This window comes from Panthera tigris, chromosome F2, assembly GCF_018350195.1.
Source record: "Panthera tigris isolate Pti1 chromosome F2, P.tigris_Pti1_mat1.1, whole genome shotgun sequence".
NCBI lineage: Eukaryota > Metazoa > Chordata > Mammalia > Carnivora > Felidae > Panthera > Panthera tigris.
Window position 1 is genome coordinate 78,209,174 of NC_056676.1, and position 16,006 is coordinate 78,225,179.

At 49.1% G+C, this 16,006-nt stretch overlaps 1 protein-coding gene across 1 annotated transcript in view; it reads right to left on the minus strand.

Moving 5' to 3' along the window:
• COL22A1 (collagen type XXII alpha 1 chain) overlaps positions 1 to 16,006 on the minus strand; it is a 257,921-nt gene that overhangs the window by 134,330 nt on the left and 107,585 nt on the right. Inside the window, exons 17-21 of the mRNA XM_042973098.1 lie at positions 10,862 to 10,915; positions 8,056 to 8,100; positions 3,643 to 3,687; positions 3,338 to 3,367; positions 3,016 to 3,069 (exon numbers count right to left, since the gene is read on the minus strand). Coding sequence (XP_042829032.1) covers positions 3,016 to 3,069; positions 3,338 to 3,367; positions 3,643 to 3,687; positions 8,056 to 8,100; positions 10,862 to 10,915 — 228 coding nt within the window. The remainder of the gene's footprint in view (positions 1 to 3,015; positions 3,070 to 3,337; positions 3,368 to 3,642; positions 3,688 to 8,055; positions 8,101 to 10,861; positions 10,916 to 16,006) is intronic.

A 16,006-nucleotide genomic window follows, 5' to 3' on the forward strand; every position in this document is an offset into this window, starting at 1 on the left:
ACATGAAGAATGGACACAGCAAGCCCCAAGTTCAGCACCCACCACCCTCCTGACCGCACCCTGATTTACACCCACGTGATGGCACCTCGAGTGAGGCATGCGGTGGCAGTGGTCAAATGAGACCCTCGGCTCTGTGGCTCGATCAGCAACTTCCCAGGTGGATCCTGGCCAGAAGCTCCCCCTCTGTTCTTCCAAATCCGCACTGTCAACAAATGCTATCACACAGAGAGCTACCATTGCCAGGTTTGGCATGACTATTAAGTGACAGCACTGTATTTAGATCCAAGTTCTTTTCTCTTAATAACACCATGGAAATAAACACACGAATGGAAAGCCTGCAGAAACTACAGGTTTAAATCTCCTTTCCCCGCAAGGATTATCTTGCCGAGCTCAGGGCACACAGCGAGGAAAGACTCTGCATGAGCGAGTTTTCCTTAAGCATCAACAAACACCTTGCGTTTGATCCGTGCACTTTCCCTTCTTTATTTCGCTCCAGCAGACATTGATAAAATGGCCAGGGCCTGTCTTGTCTCGGGAAAAGGATGAAGGCTGCACGCCTCCTGGACAGCTCCAGCATTTGGATGCAAAACACTGTGCACTGTTTTCCATTTAGAGAAGGGGATACATTTTCCTCTCGCTGGGACTGCTGAACACAAACTCCAAAATTTTCCATTCCCCACAGAAGTCACCGAAGCCAGCTTCTCAGTTTGATTCAAGCCAATGAATATTTAGGGAGCGACTGCTCTGCGGAAGGCCCAGGGCCAGGTGCTGCTGGGGATTCAAACCAGACAGAAATGGCAACTGATAAGGGTACTGGGCTTAATAAGGCTGCACAGAGCACGGCTTGGCACATGAGCTCATATAGCCCTCACAGCACGTTCACGTGGATGACGACGGTGATGATGATTTCTAGGTACGGAATAAAGCAAAAGAGGATCAGAGAGGGTAAGTAACGTCAGCAAAGACACAGGGCTATCTGGTGGAAGAACTGGGACATGAGACCAGACGTTGCAGTTCGATCCCAAGCGCCTTCCTTCCGTGGCCGTCTCGCTCCTTGTGAGCTCACACAGCAGTCAGGCCCCACTTTAGTGCTCCTCTTAAACAGCGTTAGAGGGCCACTCCTCTACAAGCATGAACTAAGTCCCCACTATGAGATAAACTGTGTATTTAGACAGGGGAGAGACATCGGTCCTGACCTCAGAATCTTCCAGTCCTGGTCTCTCCTCACGGGTCTCCCTTTCAACAAGTCTTGGGGCAGGCTGTTGTGTTTCTGAACTCCTTGCAATAGAATTCCGTCACCAACACCACTTTCTGCACTAAGTCCCATTCTATGGAGAGCATCTAGCAGGGGGGACAGCTTCAGAACCTCAAACAGCCCCATCCGGGGCTACAGGGTTCGAGCACTCTGGTGTCTGAATGTGCTGAGGGTTCAGGGCTGTGTGTCCTTGTCCCACAAGATGGACCGCAGGAACAACACACGCAGGGAATCTTTTTAATCATCTAGAGATTGCAAGTGCTTACTCAACAGTTATTTTTTTCCTATCTCCTTCATTAAACTATGACATCTACCCATGTGTTTTCATCCCTCTAACTCCAGCGTTAATATTTGACCACAAACATTTAAGGGTTCTTACTTCTGTCCCCTGTTTCATTTATTGTAAGAAAATCTGCATAAAAGGGAGGATCCAGAATGAGAGGTCAAGAAGGCTGTGTCTTCATTCATCAGGGCTAGGCACTGTTAGTTTCTTACTCTTTCGTGGGGGACGTGAAGAAAATAATTCCCCTTTATACATTTCAGAAAAGTATCACTAGCTTGTGCACTCAGAGGTAAAAAGAGCATGGGTTTGACAGACATATCTAGGTCCAAAGCTCATTTCTACTTCTTAATAGTTGTGTGACTGTGTACAATCCGTTCAATATCTCCGTACTAAGGTCCTCATTGGTAAAACAAAAATAATACCTTCCCTCTTGCAGATTTAACATGCGTCTGTTTGCATAGAAACATATATACTATAGACTTTCAGCACTTGCCAATTATAGATCTGAAATATATATGCATGTATGCACAGAAATCCAAACACTGAGAGCACACATTACCTGCCTTTTTCTACTGTTAAATCTCCCAACGGTTATCATAATCGTGGGGAGCTCTGGAGACCAAGCCTTAGAGAAGTTAAACAAGACATTCAAGGTTACAGAGACAGAGGTGGCGCTTCTGACCTGAACTTTTTGACATGAAATTGTTCTAATTATACTGGAATTAAACATCTGCTAGATTTCTTCCAGCTTCACCCCAACAAAACCATACACATTTACCCTAATGAGGAATGGGTCCTGATGGCTTCATATAAATCTGATTTATGGACATTTCACAGTAACAGCCGTCTTATTACCTTCGATAAGACATGGTAATTTGAAAGGGGCAGCAGCATGTTGCCAGGATGTGACTCTTGATCTCAGGGTCGTTGAGTTCGAGCCCCACATTAGACATGGAGCCTACTTTTTAGGGGACTCCTGGGTGGCTCAGTCAGTTAAGCATCCAACTTCAGCTCAGGTCATGATCTTGTGGTTTGTGAGTTCAAGCCCTGCATCCGGCTCTGTGCTAACAGCTCAGACAGAGCCTGGAGCCTGCTTCAGATTCTGTGTCTCCCTCTCTCTCTGCCCCCCCCCCTTTCAAAAATAAACATTAAATAAATAAGTAAATGGAAACTTAAACACCAGACTGCACACCAGAAATCCCACTAATGACCTCTTTTTGCCTGGGGGGGTGGTGCTGGGAAGTCAGGCTGTCTGGGTTTCAATTCCAGTTCCACACTTGGTAACTGCCTGGTCTGTGGCCAGTAATGTCACTGGTCAGGGTTCAGCCTACTCTTGTGTAAGATGGTAACACCACCGCCTGTCGTCTGAGGGGATGGGACCAGCTTCTGCAATACCAAAGAGCTAAGCGGTGGAAAACCATTGTGTTCCAGACCTAGATGTGTTCAGAGCAGACCCTGGGCTGAGACGGTGACTTACCGGAGCTCCTGGTGGCCCAGGTGGGCCCTGGTGGCCTCGTGGTCCTGGAGCTCCCTGGTAACAGAAGCCAAACACACATTAGCCACAGCTCCCCATCCCCATGACTCAGGACCCTTTGCTGACTCAGAGTCTACGTCCGGAGTTCCAAAAAGCGACCCAGAGATATAGAGCAGGAATGTGCATTCCTGGTGGAAAATCAACTTGGCCCATCTCTGGAAGGCTCCATCTGAGCTCAAAAAGCAGCTTCGACCCCACGGTGGTAGCCTTTCCATCTCTGCTCCTACCTGGAGCCCCACAGGGGGAGGACCCGGATTCCCCTTACCTGCTCGCCCTTCAGGCCCTCTCTCTGCACCTGTGGGACAAACCATGTGTCAGCAAAGAGGGTGGCCTTTTTTCAACGACCATTCCCCTCAGCTCCGGTAACAGTATTCGCACAGCCTGCCGTAACGCAGCAATTTCTGACTTTTCTCCGATTTTATCCCACTTTAGTGTTCAAAGTCTTGTATTCCAGCTCACGGGGTCAGAAGAGTTCTTGCTCATTCTTAGAGGCGAGGACCTTTCCACACGCCCAATGCCATCAGCACATGAGCCTGGGATTCCCACCGCTTGGAATGGCTGCCCACTTACCACAGAGCCCGGTACCCCAGGAGGTCCTGCAGGCCCCACGTCACCCTGCGCAGAAATGACACACACGTCACCAGTGTACCTTCTGCCACCTTCCTCTGCTGGTCCCGCCCCCCTTCGGGGCCCTTGATATCCACACAAGTCCATGGGACCACTGCCTCCTCTGAGCCCCAGCTCATGCTCCCGCCATGCTGGGCCTCCCCCGCTCCTCCTGACAGATTTTCTGCGTCTAATTCTTATCTTTGTACCAAGATCACGGGAGCTTTTATTTTCTCCCTTCTGCGCATCCAGCCCAGAATCCGGTTGGTGCTTTCACAGTCCCTTCCAGCTCTTGGTCCACTCTTCAGTGAGCACCTGCGGTACGGGCACCACAGTGGACACAGCCAGGGTGGTGATGACACCTTATGGCGCATCCTTCGTGCCAAGTCCCCGGTTCAGCACGTGGTCAGCATTTCATGTTTATCAAAGAAGTAACACAGATGCTGTGATCACTCCCATCTGTTTTCACGAAGTCATCAGGTGCAAAAGACTTGCTCTGTGTCCCCTGCCCCAGCACCTCCGGGTCACCTGGCCTATGACGGCTGTGGCTGCGTCAGGTTTCCAGGGTGTGAGTCACATCTTGGTTCTACGTGGGGGCATATTTGGTGACTGTGGCCATAGAAAAATCTTCACTGCTATGACTCTAGTGCCCCATAGCTCTAAACAAGGACACAACTTGTAGCCCATGTGCCCCCACACAGTTTGGGGATACAACTCCTCATTTTCCCCTGAGGCTAGCTCAGGGAGTGTGGGGAAGCAAGAACAAAGTGCTATTGAGTAGGCTAGCAAAGGATGAATGAGCTTCTGGATAAATATGAAAGCATCTCTTAAATGCCAATGCCGAGGAGCCAGAATGAGGGACTCCAGGCACGTGCGTGGTCCTGCGCTGCGTGGGAGGTCCCACCATGTGGACAGGGTGTGTTTTCGCTGCCACTGACACAGCCACAACTCCACTGTCCCCACTGGCTGCCCGAGACTCGGAAAAGTTTCTAAGATCCCAACTAAATGTTCTTTTAATAGACTTTATTTTTTTTGCAGAATTTTGGCTACACAGCAAAACTGAGAGTTAACGAGCACCCACCTTTCTTGCTGTACCTTGTCTCTGTCTTGCACTTACAGTAATGGGGTCCTACCTCAGAAACACCTCGCGATGCTGGTTTTTCCCCTCTGTGGCACCATCACGCACCCACCCCCACAGACGTGCACACACACTCACACGCTGCATTTTTTTTTTTTTTTTACCATTCTAGACCCTCTCCAGATGCTTCTATGACGTCTACACATGACAACTTCCATGCCCTCAGAAATCAGCTCACATATCTCCATTTCTCCGTGAATGAACGTCCTTCAACCCCCACCCCCGGCCAAAATTATTTTTTCCCTAGGCTCCCAGAAACCTTATTAATATTTTGGTAACATGATTCTTCGAAGACATTCTGGGCTATACTGTAATTTCTGTGTGGCCATCTTTTATATATATATATATATATATATATATATATATATATATATATATACACACACACACATATATTTAAATGAGAGATAATTAGATACATGTAGCTGAATAATGAATCTTCTGGGTTCATGACTTCATTGCCTTTCTTTCATTTCCACTATGCTTCAGCCTCGTTTCCACATTTACTTTTGTAGTATTTATTGTTGTATTCATCATCATCACACTATAAAGAGTGAATTTTCGATAACAGTTATGAAATTAACGGGTACGTGCTTTCTCACCGGCTCAGGTAATTTTACAGACTATGAGAGCCAGTGTCCTGACCTATTAAATCACTATTAAGGAAAACTACGATCCTGTCGTTCATCCGTAATAATTGTGTGTCTGTAGCTAATAGATACTAGAGCCTTTCCATCTGCCTGGCCTTGTTCTAAGGTCCTCTTCCCCTCTGATACTCTTTCCCATCTTAGGGATGGGGATGCTTAGGAACTTGTTCAAGGTCAAAAAGCTAGTAAGTAATAGAACAGACTAATAGTCTGTCCATGAATCATTTCTTTGCATTATTACATAGGTGATGCCTTTTTTGCAATGGTCATTTTAGCCATTGTGGTAGTCAGCCCCCCAGATGGCCCCCAGAAGCCCCGCCCCCTGGTGTTCCTCACCTTGCACAGTGACCTCCCACACGGTGCCAGTGCTAGGCCACATGACCAGCAGCGCACAGCAGAAGGGACGCTGTGCGGCCTCCGAGATAAAGTTACAACAATGATGGTGGCCTCCATGTGGACCCACATCACCCCGACCTCAGGTCACTCACCACCCGCTCCAGGGAAGCAGTTTCCCCTTTTGTGAGCAGCTCTACAGAGAGGCCGTGTAATGCAGAAGCAGAGCCTGTGGCCAACAGCCATCAAGGAACTGAGGCCCTGACGAAGACCATGTGTATGAGCTTGGAAGCAGATTCTTCAGCTAGCCACACCCTAGCTGGAGGCCTGGCCACAACCTCACGAAAGACCTTGGACCAGGACATGCTGCCCTAGATCCTGGCCCTCTGAGATGATGTGAGACCACCTGACGGCTGGTCTACACTTCCAAGGTTCAGGAAGATTGTTATGCGGCAATAGACAACCAACACAAGCATGGAGTCAGTCAAGTAGGACTCTTAACACGGCACAAGGAGCACATCCTGGCCACTGAGATCTGCGGCCCATCACTGTGTGGGCAGGGAGTCCTGTGCACCTTGGTCCAAGGCCACTGTGGGGTCTGAAACAAGACACCCTAATTTTCTGGGCCTCTGTTCTCTCATCTGTAGAGTCAGGACGTATCAAAGACCAGCTTTGTGGTTCTGATGGCTTTCTCAAATAATAAAACATCTAAGATTTGTCTAGATGATGTTCTCTTAGAATGAGTTGTGAGGCATCCTATCACCTGAGCATCACTGGTTTCCTGGTTATTCCAGTGAATGACCCAAATACTGCCATGACCTGTCACCTTGTCTTAGACCTTCTGCTGTATTCATCATAATAAGTGATAACTAAGCTGCTTCCCAAACTGCAGGGGCCAAAAACCAAAAACATCTATAAATGAGGTGGAAGGCTGATATTTCTTTCTCTCTCTCTCTCTCTCTCTCTCTCTCTCTCTCTCTCACACACACACACACACACACACACACACACACACACACACACAGTAGCAGGAGTCACCTAGACCCAAACCTCAAGGATCATTCCCTCTTAGTGACTTGAAATAAATGACTTATTTTAGAATTTAGAATCCCCTGTCAAGGAACTGCGGGAATATATTAAAATCCTGATGCTAGGATAATATAACAATATAAATCTCAACTCTAAAAATACTTGGGAGAGAGAATAACTTAACTCCATTAGAACTGAAGCCCAAGTGAGCAAGTTTGGAAGACATCAACGTTCTCCAGCCGCCATTCCTAAGGTGAGGCTTCTTCAGCCTGTAGATCTGTTTATTTATTTATAATACAAACCCTGTCTGCTTCCACGAAGAGTCACAGCAGCCTTTCTCTGCATTTGCTGGGACTCGTGCGAACCAGGCAGTGACCTTCACCTGAGCTCCACGGTGTGACCCTGAATAGATGTGATCTTCTTGGCCTGAATCCACCTTAGTTTACCTGGATTCCTCCCCCACCCCTTCCTCCCCCCTCCCACTCTCCCCAGCTATTCTCAAACCCGATGCTGGATGCCCTTCCTAAGGGCTTATGGAAGAATCTGGAACTCATGCTCTTTTCCTTTTATCATAACCCAGAAAACACCACCCCTTCCTAATTTTCCCTGCCACCCTGCATGCTTAGGAAAGCTATTGTCTTCATGTACATTTTCACAGCATTTCACAACCTGCCAAGACTTTTTACATGCATTTTTTTTCCCACCGAGATACGGAAATTCTAAGCAGCAAATTTACTGAGTGAGGCCTTGTTGAATGTTCTAAAGGACATGGCCAGTATGATGAGATGCGATCTTTATTTTATTTATGAAAGATCTAGTACATTTTCAGAATTATTATTCTGGTAAGAAAAAAAAACACCACATTTTTTAAAATGTTGCAGAGAGGAGAGAAGGAAAAATGGAAGAAGAAGAGGAAGAATCTGTCAGATTTTGTTTGGTATTAATTCACAGCCTGCCTTAGCCCCAAAAGCAATTTAAGTAGCAAAATATTTTAATAATGTCTGGGTATTATATAACAGGGATTTCTTAATGGATTTTTATTCCTCAAAGTAGGAAAACAAAATTTAAATAAAATAACCAGAAATTTCTTGTGAGCTGAATTCCTGAGGCCCAGCTCATCACCTCTGTCTACACTCGGTTCCCAGAACTCCAGCCTGGGCCCTGATTTGTTCAGGTGGCCATGACCGTGCCCACCTGCCCAGAGCCTGTCTCTCCCCAGGCCCGGCTTACCTTCTCTCCCTGGGGCCCTGCCACGCCAGGAGGGCCAGGTCTTCCCTGGAGGAAAGAAAGGGAGGACTGTCACCAGCAGTAAGCCAGGAAGGAGGAGGTCAGGGCCTTGCAGCCCCAAAGCTCTCATCTGCATTTTCCCCCCAGAAATCACAGATCAGACTTCCTGGATGGGACTTCCTGCCGGAAAATTCCTTCTCAGTGACCACCCCCACCCCACCCCCCGCCAAATGTCACATTCCGTGTGGTCCCCTCTGGACTTAGCCGTACTGTGGTGTGTGGAACACCCATTCTGAGAGGCAAGGACAGTTTCCTGAAGGATATGAGGACACACTGGAGAAATTCCGAATGAGAGGCGGAAGCAGGCATCCATGATCTGTGGGGCATCATGGACTCTTTAGAAGATGCTGAGGACCAGTTAGGTCTCCAGGGCCGAGGGCGGAGGGAAAGGGCTGCCTGGACTCTGGGCTAGGATCAGCCAGTGCAGCAGGGAAAACCAAGGCCCTGGACGGCCAGTGTGGGAGATGCTACAGACTGCCCTCCTCCTTCCCAGGGTTCCCACCAGGAAGCCTTCTAAGAGGGTCCCAGTGGAGAGCAGAGGAGGTAAAGCTCCTGCCGGAGCGGAGTGAGGAGGGGCCCTGAGCCACACCACCCCGGGGGCCCTCCTGTGAGTCTCCTCCTAAGAGGAGGAAGAATCTGGAAGGCAGATGGACAACCAGTGTTCATCCCCGTGGACAAGGAACTTTCATAGGAGCTCATTCTCAAGGCATAATTAGAGATGTGCTCAAAGATGTATATGTGAGCTCTCTTGCTTCCTTTTTTTCCTATAAACAGCAAAGATGAGAACAGACCAAGTGTCCCCTCATAGGAGGACCCCCTCCATGAGGCTCACTGTCCCTCACCGCTGCCTCCACACCATCAGTATCTTCCTACTTGCTGTTCATTATTTGGTTGCCTTTCCCCTGCAAGAAGGGGGTTTTCCTTCTGGGCCATCAGCAGGTGGGTATTTCTAGTGTTAAGAGTCAGCCCTGGGGTACCTGGGTGGCTCTGTCGGTTGAGCATCTGACTTCGGCTCAGGTCATGACCTCACTGTTCACTGAGTTCGAGCCCCGCGTTGGGCTCTGTGCTGACAGCTCAGAACCTGGAGCCTGCTTCCTATTCTGTGTCTCCCTCTCTCTCTCTGCCCCTCCCCTGCTTGTGCTCTGCCTCTCTCTCAAAAATAAATAAACATTAAAAAAAAAAGAGTCAGCCCTGGCACAGGGGCGGCACGCAATAAATATTTTTAAGCAACAAAAATGAATAAATGATAGCACATTCATACCATAGAATACTAAGTGGTCACTGGAGTCCTGTCCCTGGTGAATATTTAAGAAAATGGCTACATGTTTATGACATAATGTGAAAGGAAGGGGCAAGACATAAAAAGGTATTGATGGATAAAGAAAATGTGGTATATATATACAATGGAGTATTACTCGGCAATCAAAAAGAATGAAATCTTGCCATTTGCAACTACGTGGATGGAACTGGAGAGTATTATGCTAAGTGAAATTAGTCAGAGAAAGACAAAAATCATATGACTTCACTCATATTAGGACTTTAAGAGACAAAACAGATGAACATAAGGGAAGGGAAACAAATATAAAAACAGGGAGGGGGACAAAACATAAGATGCTCATAAACATGGAGAACAAACTGAGGGTTACTGGAGGGGTTGGGAGTGGGGATGGGCTAAATGGGTAAGAGGCACTAAGGAATCTACTCCTGAAATCATTGTTTCACTATATGCTAATTTGGATGTAAATTTTTAAAAATAAAAAATTAAATTAAAAAAAAGGTACTGTTCCAATCTGTTAAGTGACAATACACACAAAACCAAGATGTTATTTGGGGGTGCTGAGATTATCCATAGATTTAATTTATGTCAATATAGTATATTGAAATTAATACATGGCAAGGGATTTGTATATCAAATTTAGTTAATTTATGTTATTATTTTATCTCTAAGCTAGTAATATGAACATATTAATGGACTGATAATGTATTATGGTATACAAATACGTATTTTCCCAATTGTCTTCAAGCAGATGTAGAATTTTAGGTTTTATTTACAGCTTTAACCATTTAAATAATTAAATTTAGTTACTTTTTGGAGAACACATTCCCCCAAGGTTCAAAATTTGTGTGCATGAGAATTCCCTTCCGTTCCCTTCCACAAGTCAGTGAGGGGCCTCTTCCGGAGGCCATGAACAAAAACAGTAGGTTTCAGAGAGAGTGCACATCTGCGTAAGTCCTCAGTGCAATTTCCCGCACCAATCTACACTTGCCTGTACTTTCCACTTAACCGAGTATCTATGGAACGTCCCTATCAGCATGTTAGGGGTTTCATTAATTTCCATGGCTTCATATTATTCCTCTGTAACTATATGGTTATAGCTCAACTATAACCCCCTGATTTGTTCGACTAGTTCCTCAGTGAGAAGCTTCCGTGTTGTTTGTAATCTTTTACTCTCACAGAAGAGACACCAATGAACACATCACATGCACGTCGTCCCTGGCCTTTACTGCAATTGTCACATGGGTCAACGAGGTTAGAACGTATTGAAATGGGTGTGTTCTCAGGGATCCCAATACCCTGGTGTTGGAGGAGGACTGTATGACCGTAAGCTGGAGTCTGGTCACTGGGCCTCCTGGAGCCTCCAGCTGAGCCAGAGCCCAAGGCAATCAGGCCCCACAGAGCTTTCTATCTGGCCCCAGTTGATCCTGTCCTCCGACAAAGCCTAGGCCACCAGAGCCAATGCCTGCTTACCTGCTCTCCCGTCTCCCCACGCTTCCCAGGGAATCCATCCAGGCCTCGCTCCCCCTGGAAAAGGAAGGAAAATGAAGAAATGAAGAACCAATGTACATCTCTGGGGTCAGGGCCATGATCAGGGAATGCAAAGGTTTTTAGCGTCTTACTCTTCTAACCTTTACTCTCAACCCAGCATCTTTGGATACAAGACACACACACACACACACACACACACACACACACACACACCAGGCTACAATATATGTGCATCGGGGGTCAAAGTGCATAAGTCAAAGGTCAGAGAAACCAGATCCCTATTCCCTGCTTTGCATTTCCCAAATCTGTGACCAAGGGAAGGCCATGTAGCCTCTCGGAACCACACGGTCTCTTCATCTCCTAGGGTCCAAGTAACGGACTTGTGGGGTTTGTGATGCAGTTAATGAAACTGAGCATGTCTTTCTCCATTCATTCATCCAGTGGATATGCATGAACGTCCACTACGTCCCCAGGGCCTGGAATTAAAAGTGAATTGCTGGCTAACGGTAAGCGATCATTCACGCATCCATCCAACGCCCACGCACCTGCTTGCGTTCAAAGCTGGGCTTGTCTTTCTTAGCTGTATAATCTCAGGCAAGTCACTTTGCCTCTGAGGTTGTTTCTGTTGACCATGTGTCACGGGGATGATGATAACCCCTTCCTGGGAAGACACCTATGACTAAGGGAGGAGATAACCTATCCAAAACACCTGCTTGTGACAGGTGGTGAGCAGATGCCGCCATCTTTCTCCCAGCCCAGCACGGTTCTCTTGAGCCAAAGTCCACAGATGTCGGTGTGTTCCTCTCATGGGATAACTCCTTGTCTAATGTCCCCAGCTGTGTCTTCTCCCCACTGAGAACTCAGCTGATGACGGTGGGGGGGGGGGTCCATGTTAATATGAACATTCTACTAAGTGCCACCCCAGCCACCATGGCTTCCTTCTCAGAGTCTCCCCAACATGGCGGCTTCTCTCATTTCCACAGGCTGTGCTTACTGTTCCCTCTGCTGGCTCCTCAGCACCCTTCAGGGCTCACTTCAAAGTCATCTCTTTGGCCTTTTAATTCAAATTAGACACCCATCCTTCCCCAGCCTGTCTCACTGTGTCCCTCATTTTGCCATTAATTCGATTTGCATCTATTACCTGTGTCACCATCCTTCTCGCTCACGTGAGGCCTGAGGTGTGTTCACCCTTCCCATGAGGGCACCCCCCACTGCCCAGCCCGGAGACGCGGTGTGGCCCCCACTGACATTTATTGAGTGACCAGAAGGCTACATGCGAAAGTTCTTTTGACTGTATTTCTCTATAACTGATGTACTAAGTTGTTCCTTCTTTGCCTTTTTGTTTTCTATTTTAAAGGTGTATCTTTCAGGATGTCGCTTTTCTCTGAATGATTGAATCAGAGTCTTGGTCTTCTGCTCATTTTTGCCACGCTGGTCCTATTGGCCTGCCTGCAGGGAATGAGTCACCTCCCTGCAGCTCACAGCCAGGAACCACAGGGTCAGGTGGACCCGACAGCGGGGAGGCATCAGCTTTTCTTCTTGGTCTGAATGCTTCCATTCCTCTGGCCGTTGCTGGGTACCTGTTTTCTCTGTTAGTCTGGGGGCAAACACTGACGCTTCCCACGGGCCCACTGAAGCAGAGGTCAGGGGAGGAGCCACCCAACTCAGCACCCTCAAGCCAGGGCCCCAGTGAAGCACCGATATTTGCCCCAGGTTCTTTGCTGCCCACAGCCCCGGAGTGGAGCCTCCCCAGCTCTGCAGCTTGCTTTGTAGTTTCTCTCCCGCATCTAAGTAAACTTAGGCATACGTGTTCTCTGCCCTTCAGAAATGATTTCAGAAGTTCTAGAGCAATGATGTACACCTTTCCATTTTCAAGCACGATTACACATTCATTCTCTAAAAACGTCTCTTCATTACATGAGCTCTGGGCGAACAGAGAGGATTTTTCTCTCTGCCAACTAATTCCACATTAGTTACCAACGTTCTCGTCCTCCACCTGCCATGAGGTTGGCAGGTCCGAGGGCAGACCGTCGATGAGGAAACGGGGGCCCAGATAGAAAGCCACTCAACCCCGGCAGGATGTGCTTGCATTGACAACAGAGCCTGGGTCTCTGGACCCTTCCCCCTCTATTTCTACTGCCCCTGGGGCCTGAGCAGAGGACACTGGGGGAGCATTCTGGTCTCTCCCATGGAACTGACAAGGTCTCAGAACCCATGGAATCCAGTGCCTTCACTTTATAGGTGAGAAAACTGACCTTAGGGGTATATCTAGTCCAGGGTCACACAGAACCTGTGTGACAGTGGCAGGCCTGAAGACAAGGTCTCCTGATGGCCAGCCCAGAGCTCTCTTCCTTAGACAGGGCCAGCCTACTACATGTCACCCCTGAATGTGGCACTTCCCCAGGGTTCAGCAAAACAAAAAAACCGTGTCAACTGAGTACAATTTCACAAGGTCTATCACAAAGCAGAGGGCTCTGCCTGTTGCTCAAGCCCCATTTCTTACTCCCTCGCACCTGCACATCAAGATCAGTGAGGCCCGGAAGCAAGATTTCTCCCAGCAGCAACTCGGGAAAGCCACAGGTGAGCTCCAGCACCAGCTGCCTGTCCCCAGCCAGCACGCGGAGAGCAGGGCCAGGTGGGACACAGCCAGAGTGCCGACAGATGTGTGTGTTCACCAGCAGGGGGATGCGGGAAGAGAAAAATGACCAGGCCAGGGTGGACAAGGGGAGAGAGAAGCTGAGGGAGAGCCCAGACACAGACAGACAGAAGACAGCTGTCTACGGAGCAGGGTCTCTAACCGAAGTGCCTACAGAAGCCCAGCTGAGGCATGCGACGGGAAGCAAAAGGGAAGGACGGGGCCGGAGGCAGAACTAGAAAGGGCATGTCCCACGTAAAGTCTGAGACTTAGCTTTGTTTTGCCGTTGTATGGTTTTGTTTGACTTGTCACCACTGTACTGACCGCATCAGCACAACAGAGGACAGGGTTTGGACAGCTGACCACCTGCTTGGTTCCTGGAAGACAGTGGCAGCGAGGGCCCGGTGGTGGGGGGTGTGCAGAGGTACAGGGAGCCGCAGTCAACCCCAAAACTCAGACTCGAAGCCTGGCTCTCCCACATCCCAAGCTGTGTGACCTTGGACCAGTCACTTGGCATCTCTGACTCTATCTCCAATTTATAAATACAGCAGCTACCTCTTAAGGCTCTGGTGAGAATTAGGTGAGCCAATCAATATCTGCAAAATGCACAGAACAATGTGTGCCATGTGGAAGGTGCAACGTTAGAAGCTAGTTAAGCAAAGCAGAGTGGCTACGTAGGGTGGGGAAGGAGAGAAAAACCAACCAGAGACAAGGGGCCAGCAGAGTCAAGTTCACGGGACAGCAAGGGCTGTGATGTGAACAGGGGACCGAGGAGAGCTGGAGGTCAGGGACCTGAGTTCTAATGCTGTTTTCCACCAACGTGGGCTGCCGCCTGCAGAGTCTACCCTGCTCTGAGACTCAGTTTCCCAACTGGGTTGAAACAATGAAAAGCGAGGACAGAAGAAAGGCGGCTGTATTCCCAGAACCCTAAGACCTCTTCCGACACTCACAATCCTTCACCGACAGGGACGTGTGTGTGCACGCAGGTGCAAGGGAACCCGTCCTCATCCCGAGCACCTTCCGGACACGGGGGGCCGAGGCTGGCTCTGTTGGGTCTCACAGCCCTTCAGTCCTATGAGACTAAGTGCGTCATCCTGGGTCGAACGACTCAAAGGAGGAATCACTCCTGCCTGCAAAGCTCTGAGGGCCCCTCCATGCCAAACCCTCCCGCTGCGGTTCTGGATCTCTGACACCAGGGGGAGCACGTGCCCCATTAAAGCGGGAAGCCACCCTTGCCCTTGATAAATCTCAGGTCTGGGTGTTGGTGTGCAGGTCAGTGTGGGAGGGGCGTGGGCCATGTGTCTGCTGGGCACGTGCCATGTAGACCCTCACCCAGTGAAAGAGGGAACATGCCTCTGTGCACCCAGCATGTCAGGGATGTTCGCCACACACCTGTCACAGTGAGACCCAGTGGGCAATTCTTCCTGCCCCCCCCCCAGAACGAGGAGGATTGAGGGGCTTCTCTAAGGCAGAGGTGGGGGCCAGTGTCACCAGGGAGGATCATGGCTTTTGGCCCTTCAAAACTCCCATTCTGTTAACATGTAGGGAGCCCCTACCAGGGGCCACGTCCTGTACTTGCCTTCACATCTCGCTCAGCCAGGCCCTCAGAGCCACTATCTGAGGCAGGTACTGCTAGATCAGGACATGGGGTTAGAAGCCTGTGTGAGTTCCCAGAGCCAGTATGGGCAGAGCCAGTCTGAGAATCATTTTTTTTTCTGATTCCAAAGCTGGTGCCCTTACCAGTTTCCTTGGGTGCCATGCCCTGGCTCCCATATCCCCAAACCAGGGCATTTCCCCCGGGCCTCGGGAGTGTGAGTGTCACATCCACCCAAAGCTGTCCTGGCAGCCCGGTTTTCCAGACAGAACACTGTATCCACCTTCTGGCTCCTTAGTGACCAGAGTCCCCTTGCAATCTGCCAGCTGTCCCAAGCTCAGTAGTCCCTGGACAGTCCACTCAGGCTCTACTGCCCCTCAGTTGCCAGGATGCCCTCACACCTTCAGAGCCTCCACGCCTTCTGGAAGAGGCTTCAAGAAAGGGCAGTCCCCCACCTTACACAGAACGCCCACTGTGTTGCTGTCTGAAGGTGGCCTCGGTAATGGACGGGCAGTGGCTCTCCGCGGCCTGGCTCCGAGCTGCGCAAGGCCAGGCAACTGATGGGCCTGTCTCAAAGGGAGATGGAAAGTTCCTTCTTGCTGAGGTAAGAAATCAGAGAGGTTCGCGAGAAAATAAACTGTTTTAAGTACCCATCGGATATAAGAACTGGGAAGGAGCCCACGGGATGATGCAGTCCAGGCTTCTTGACATCTGGGAAGATTAAGGTGCAGAGAAGGGGCCAGCTCTCCTCAGAGCTGCCCAGAAAGTTAGCAAGGAAGCTGGAAACATACCCGAAGCTGAGCTTGCATAGCCCAGGCTCGGGCTCCCCCCTCTCTCTATCTTTTCCTGTCTCTCTCTGTCTCAGTCTCTGTCCCTCTCTTTCTGTGTCCCTGCCCTT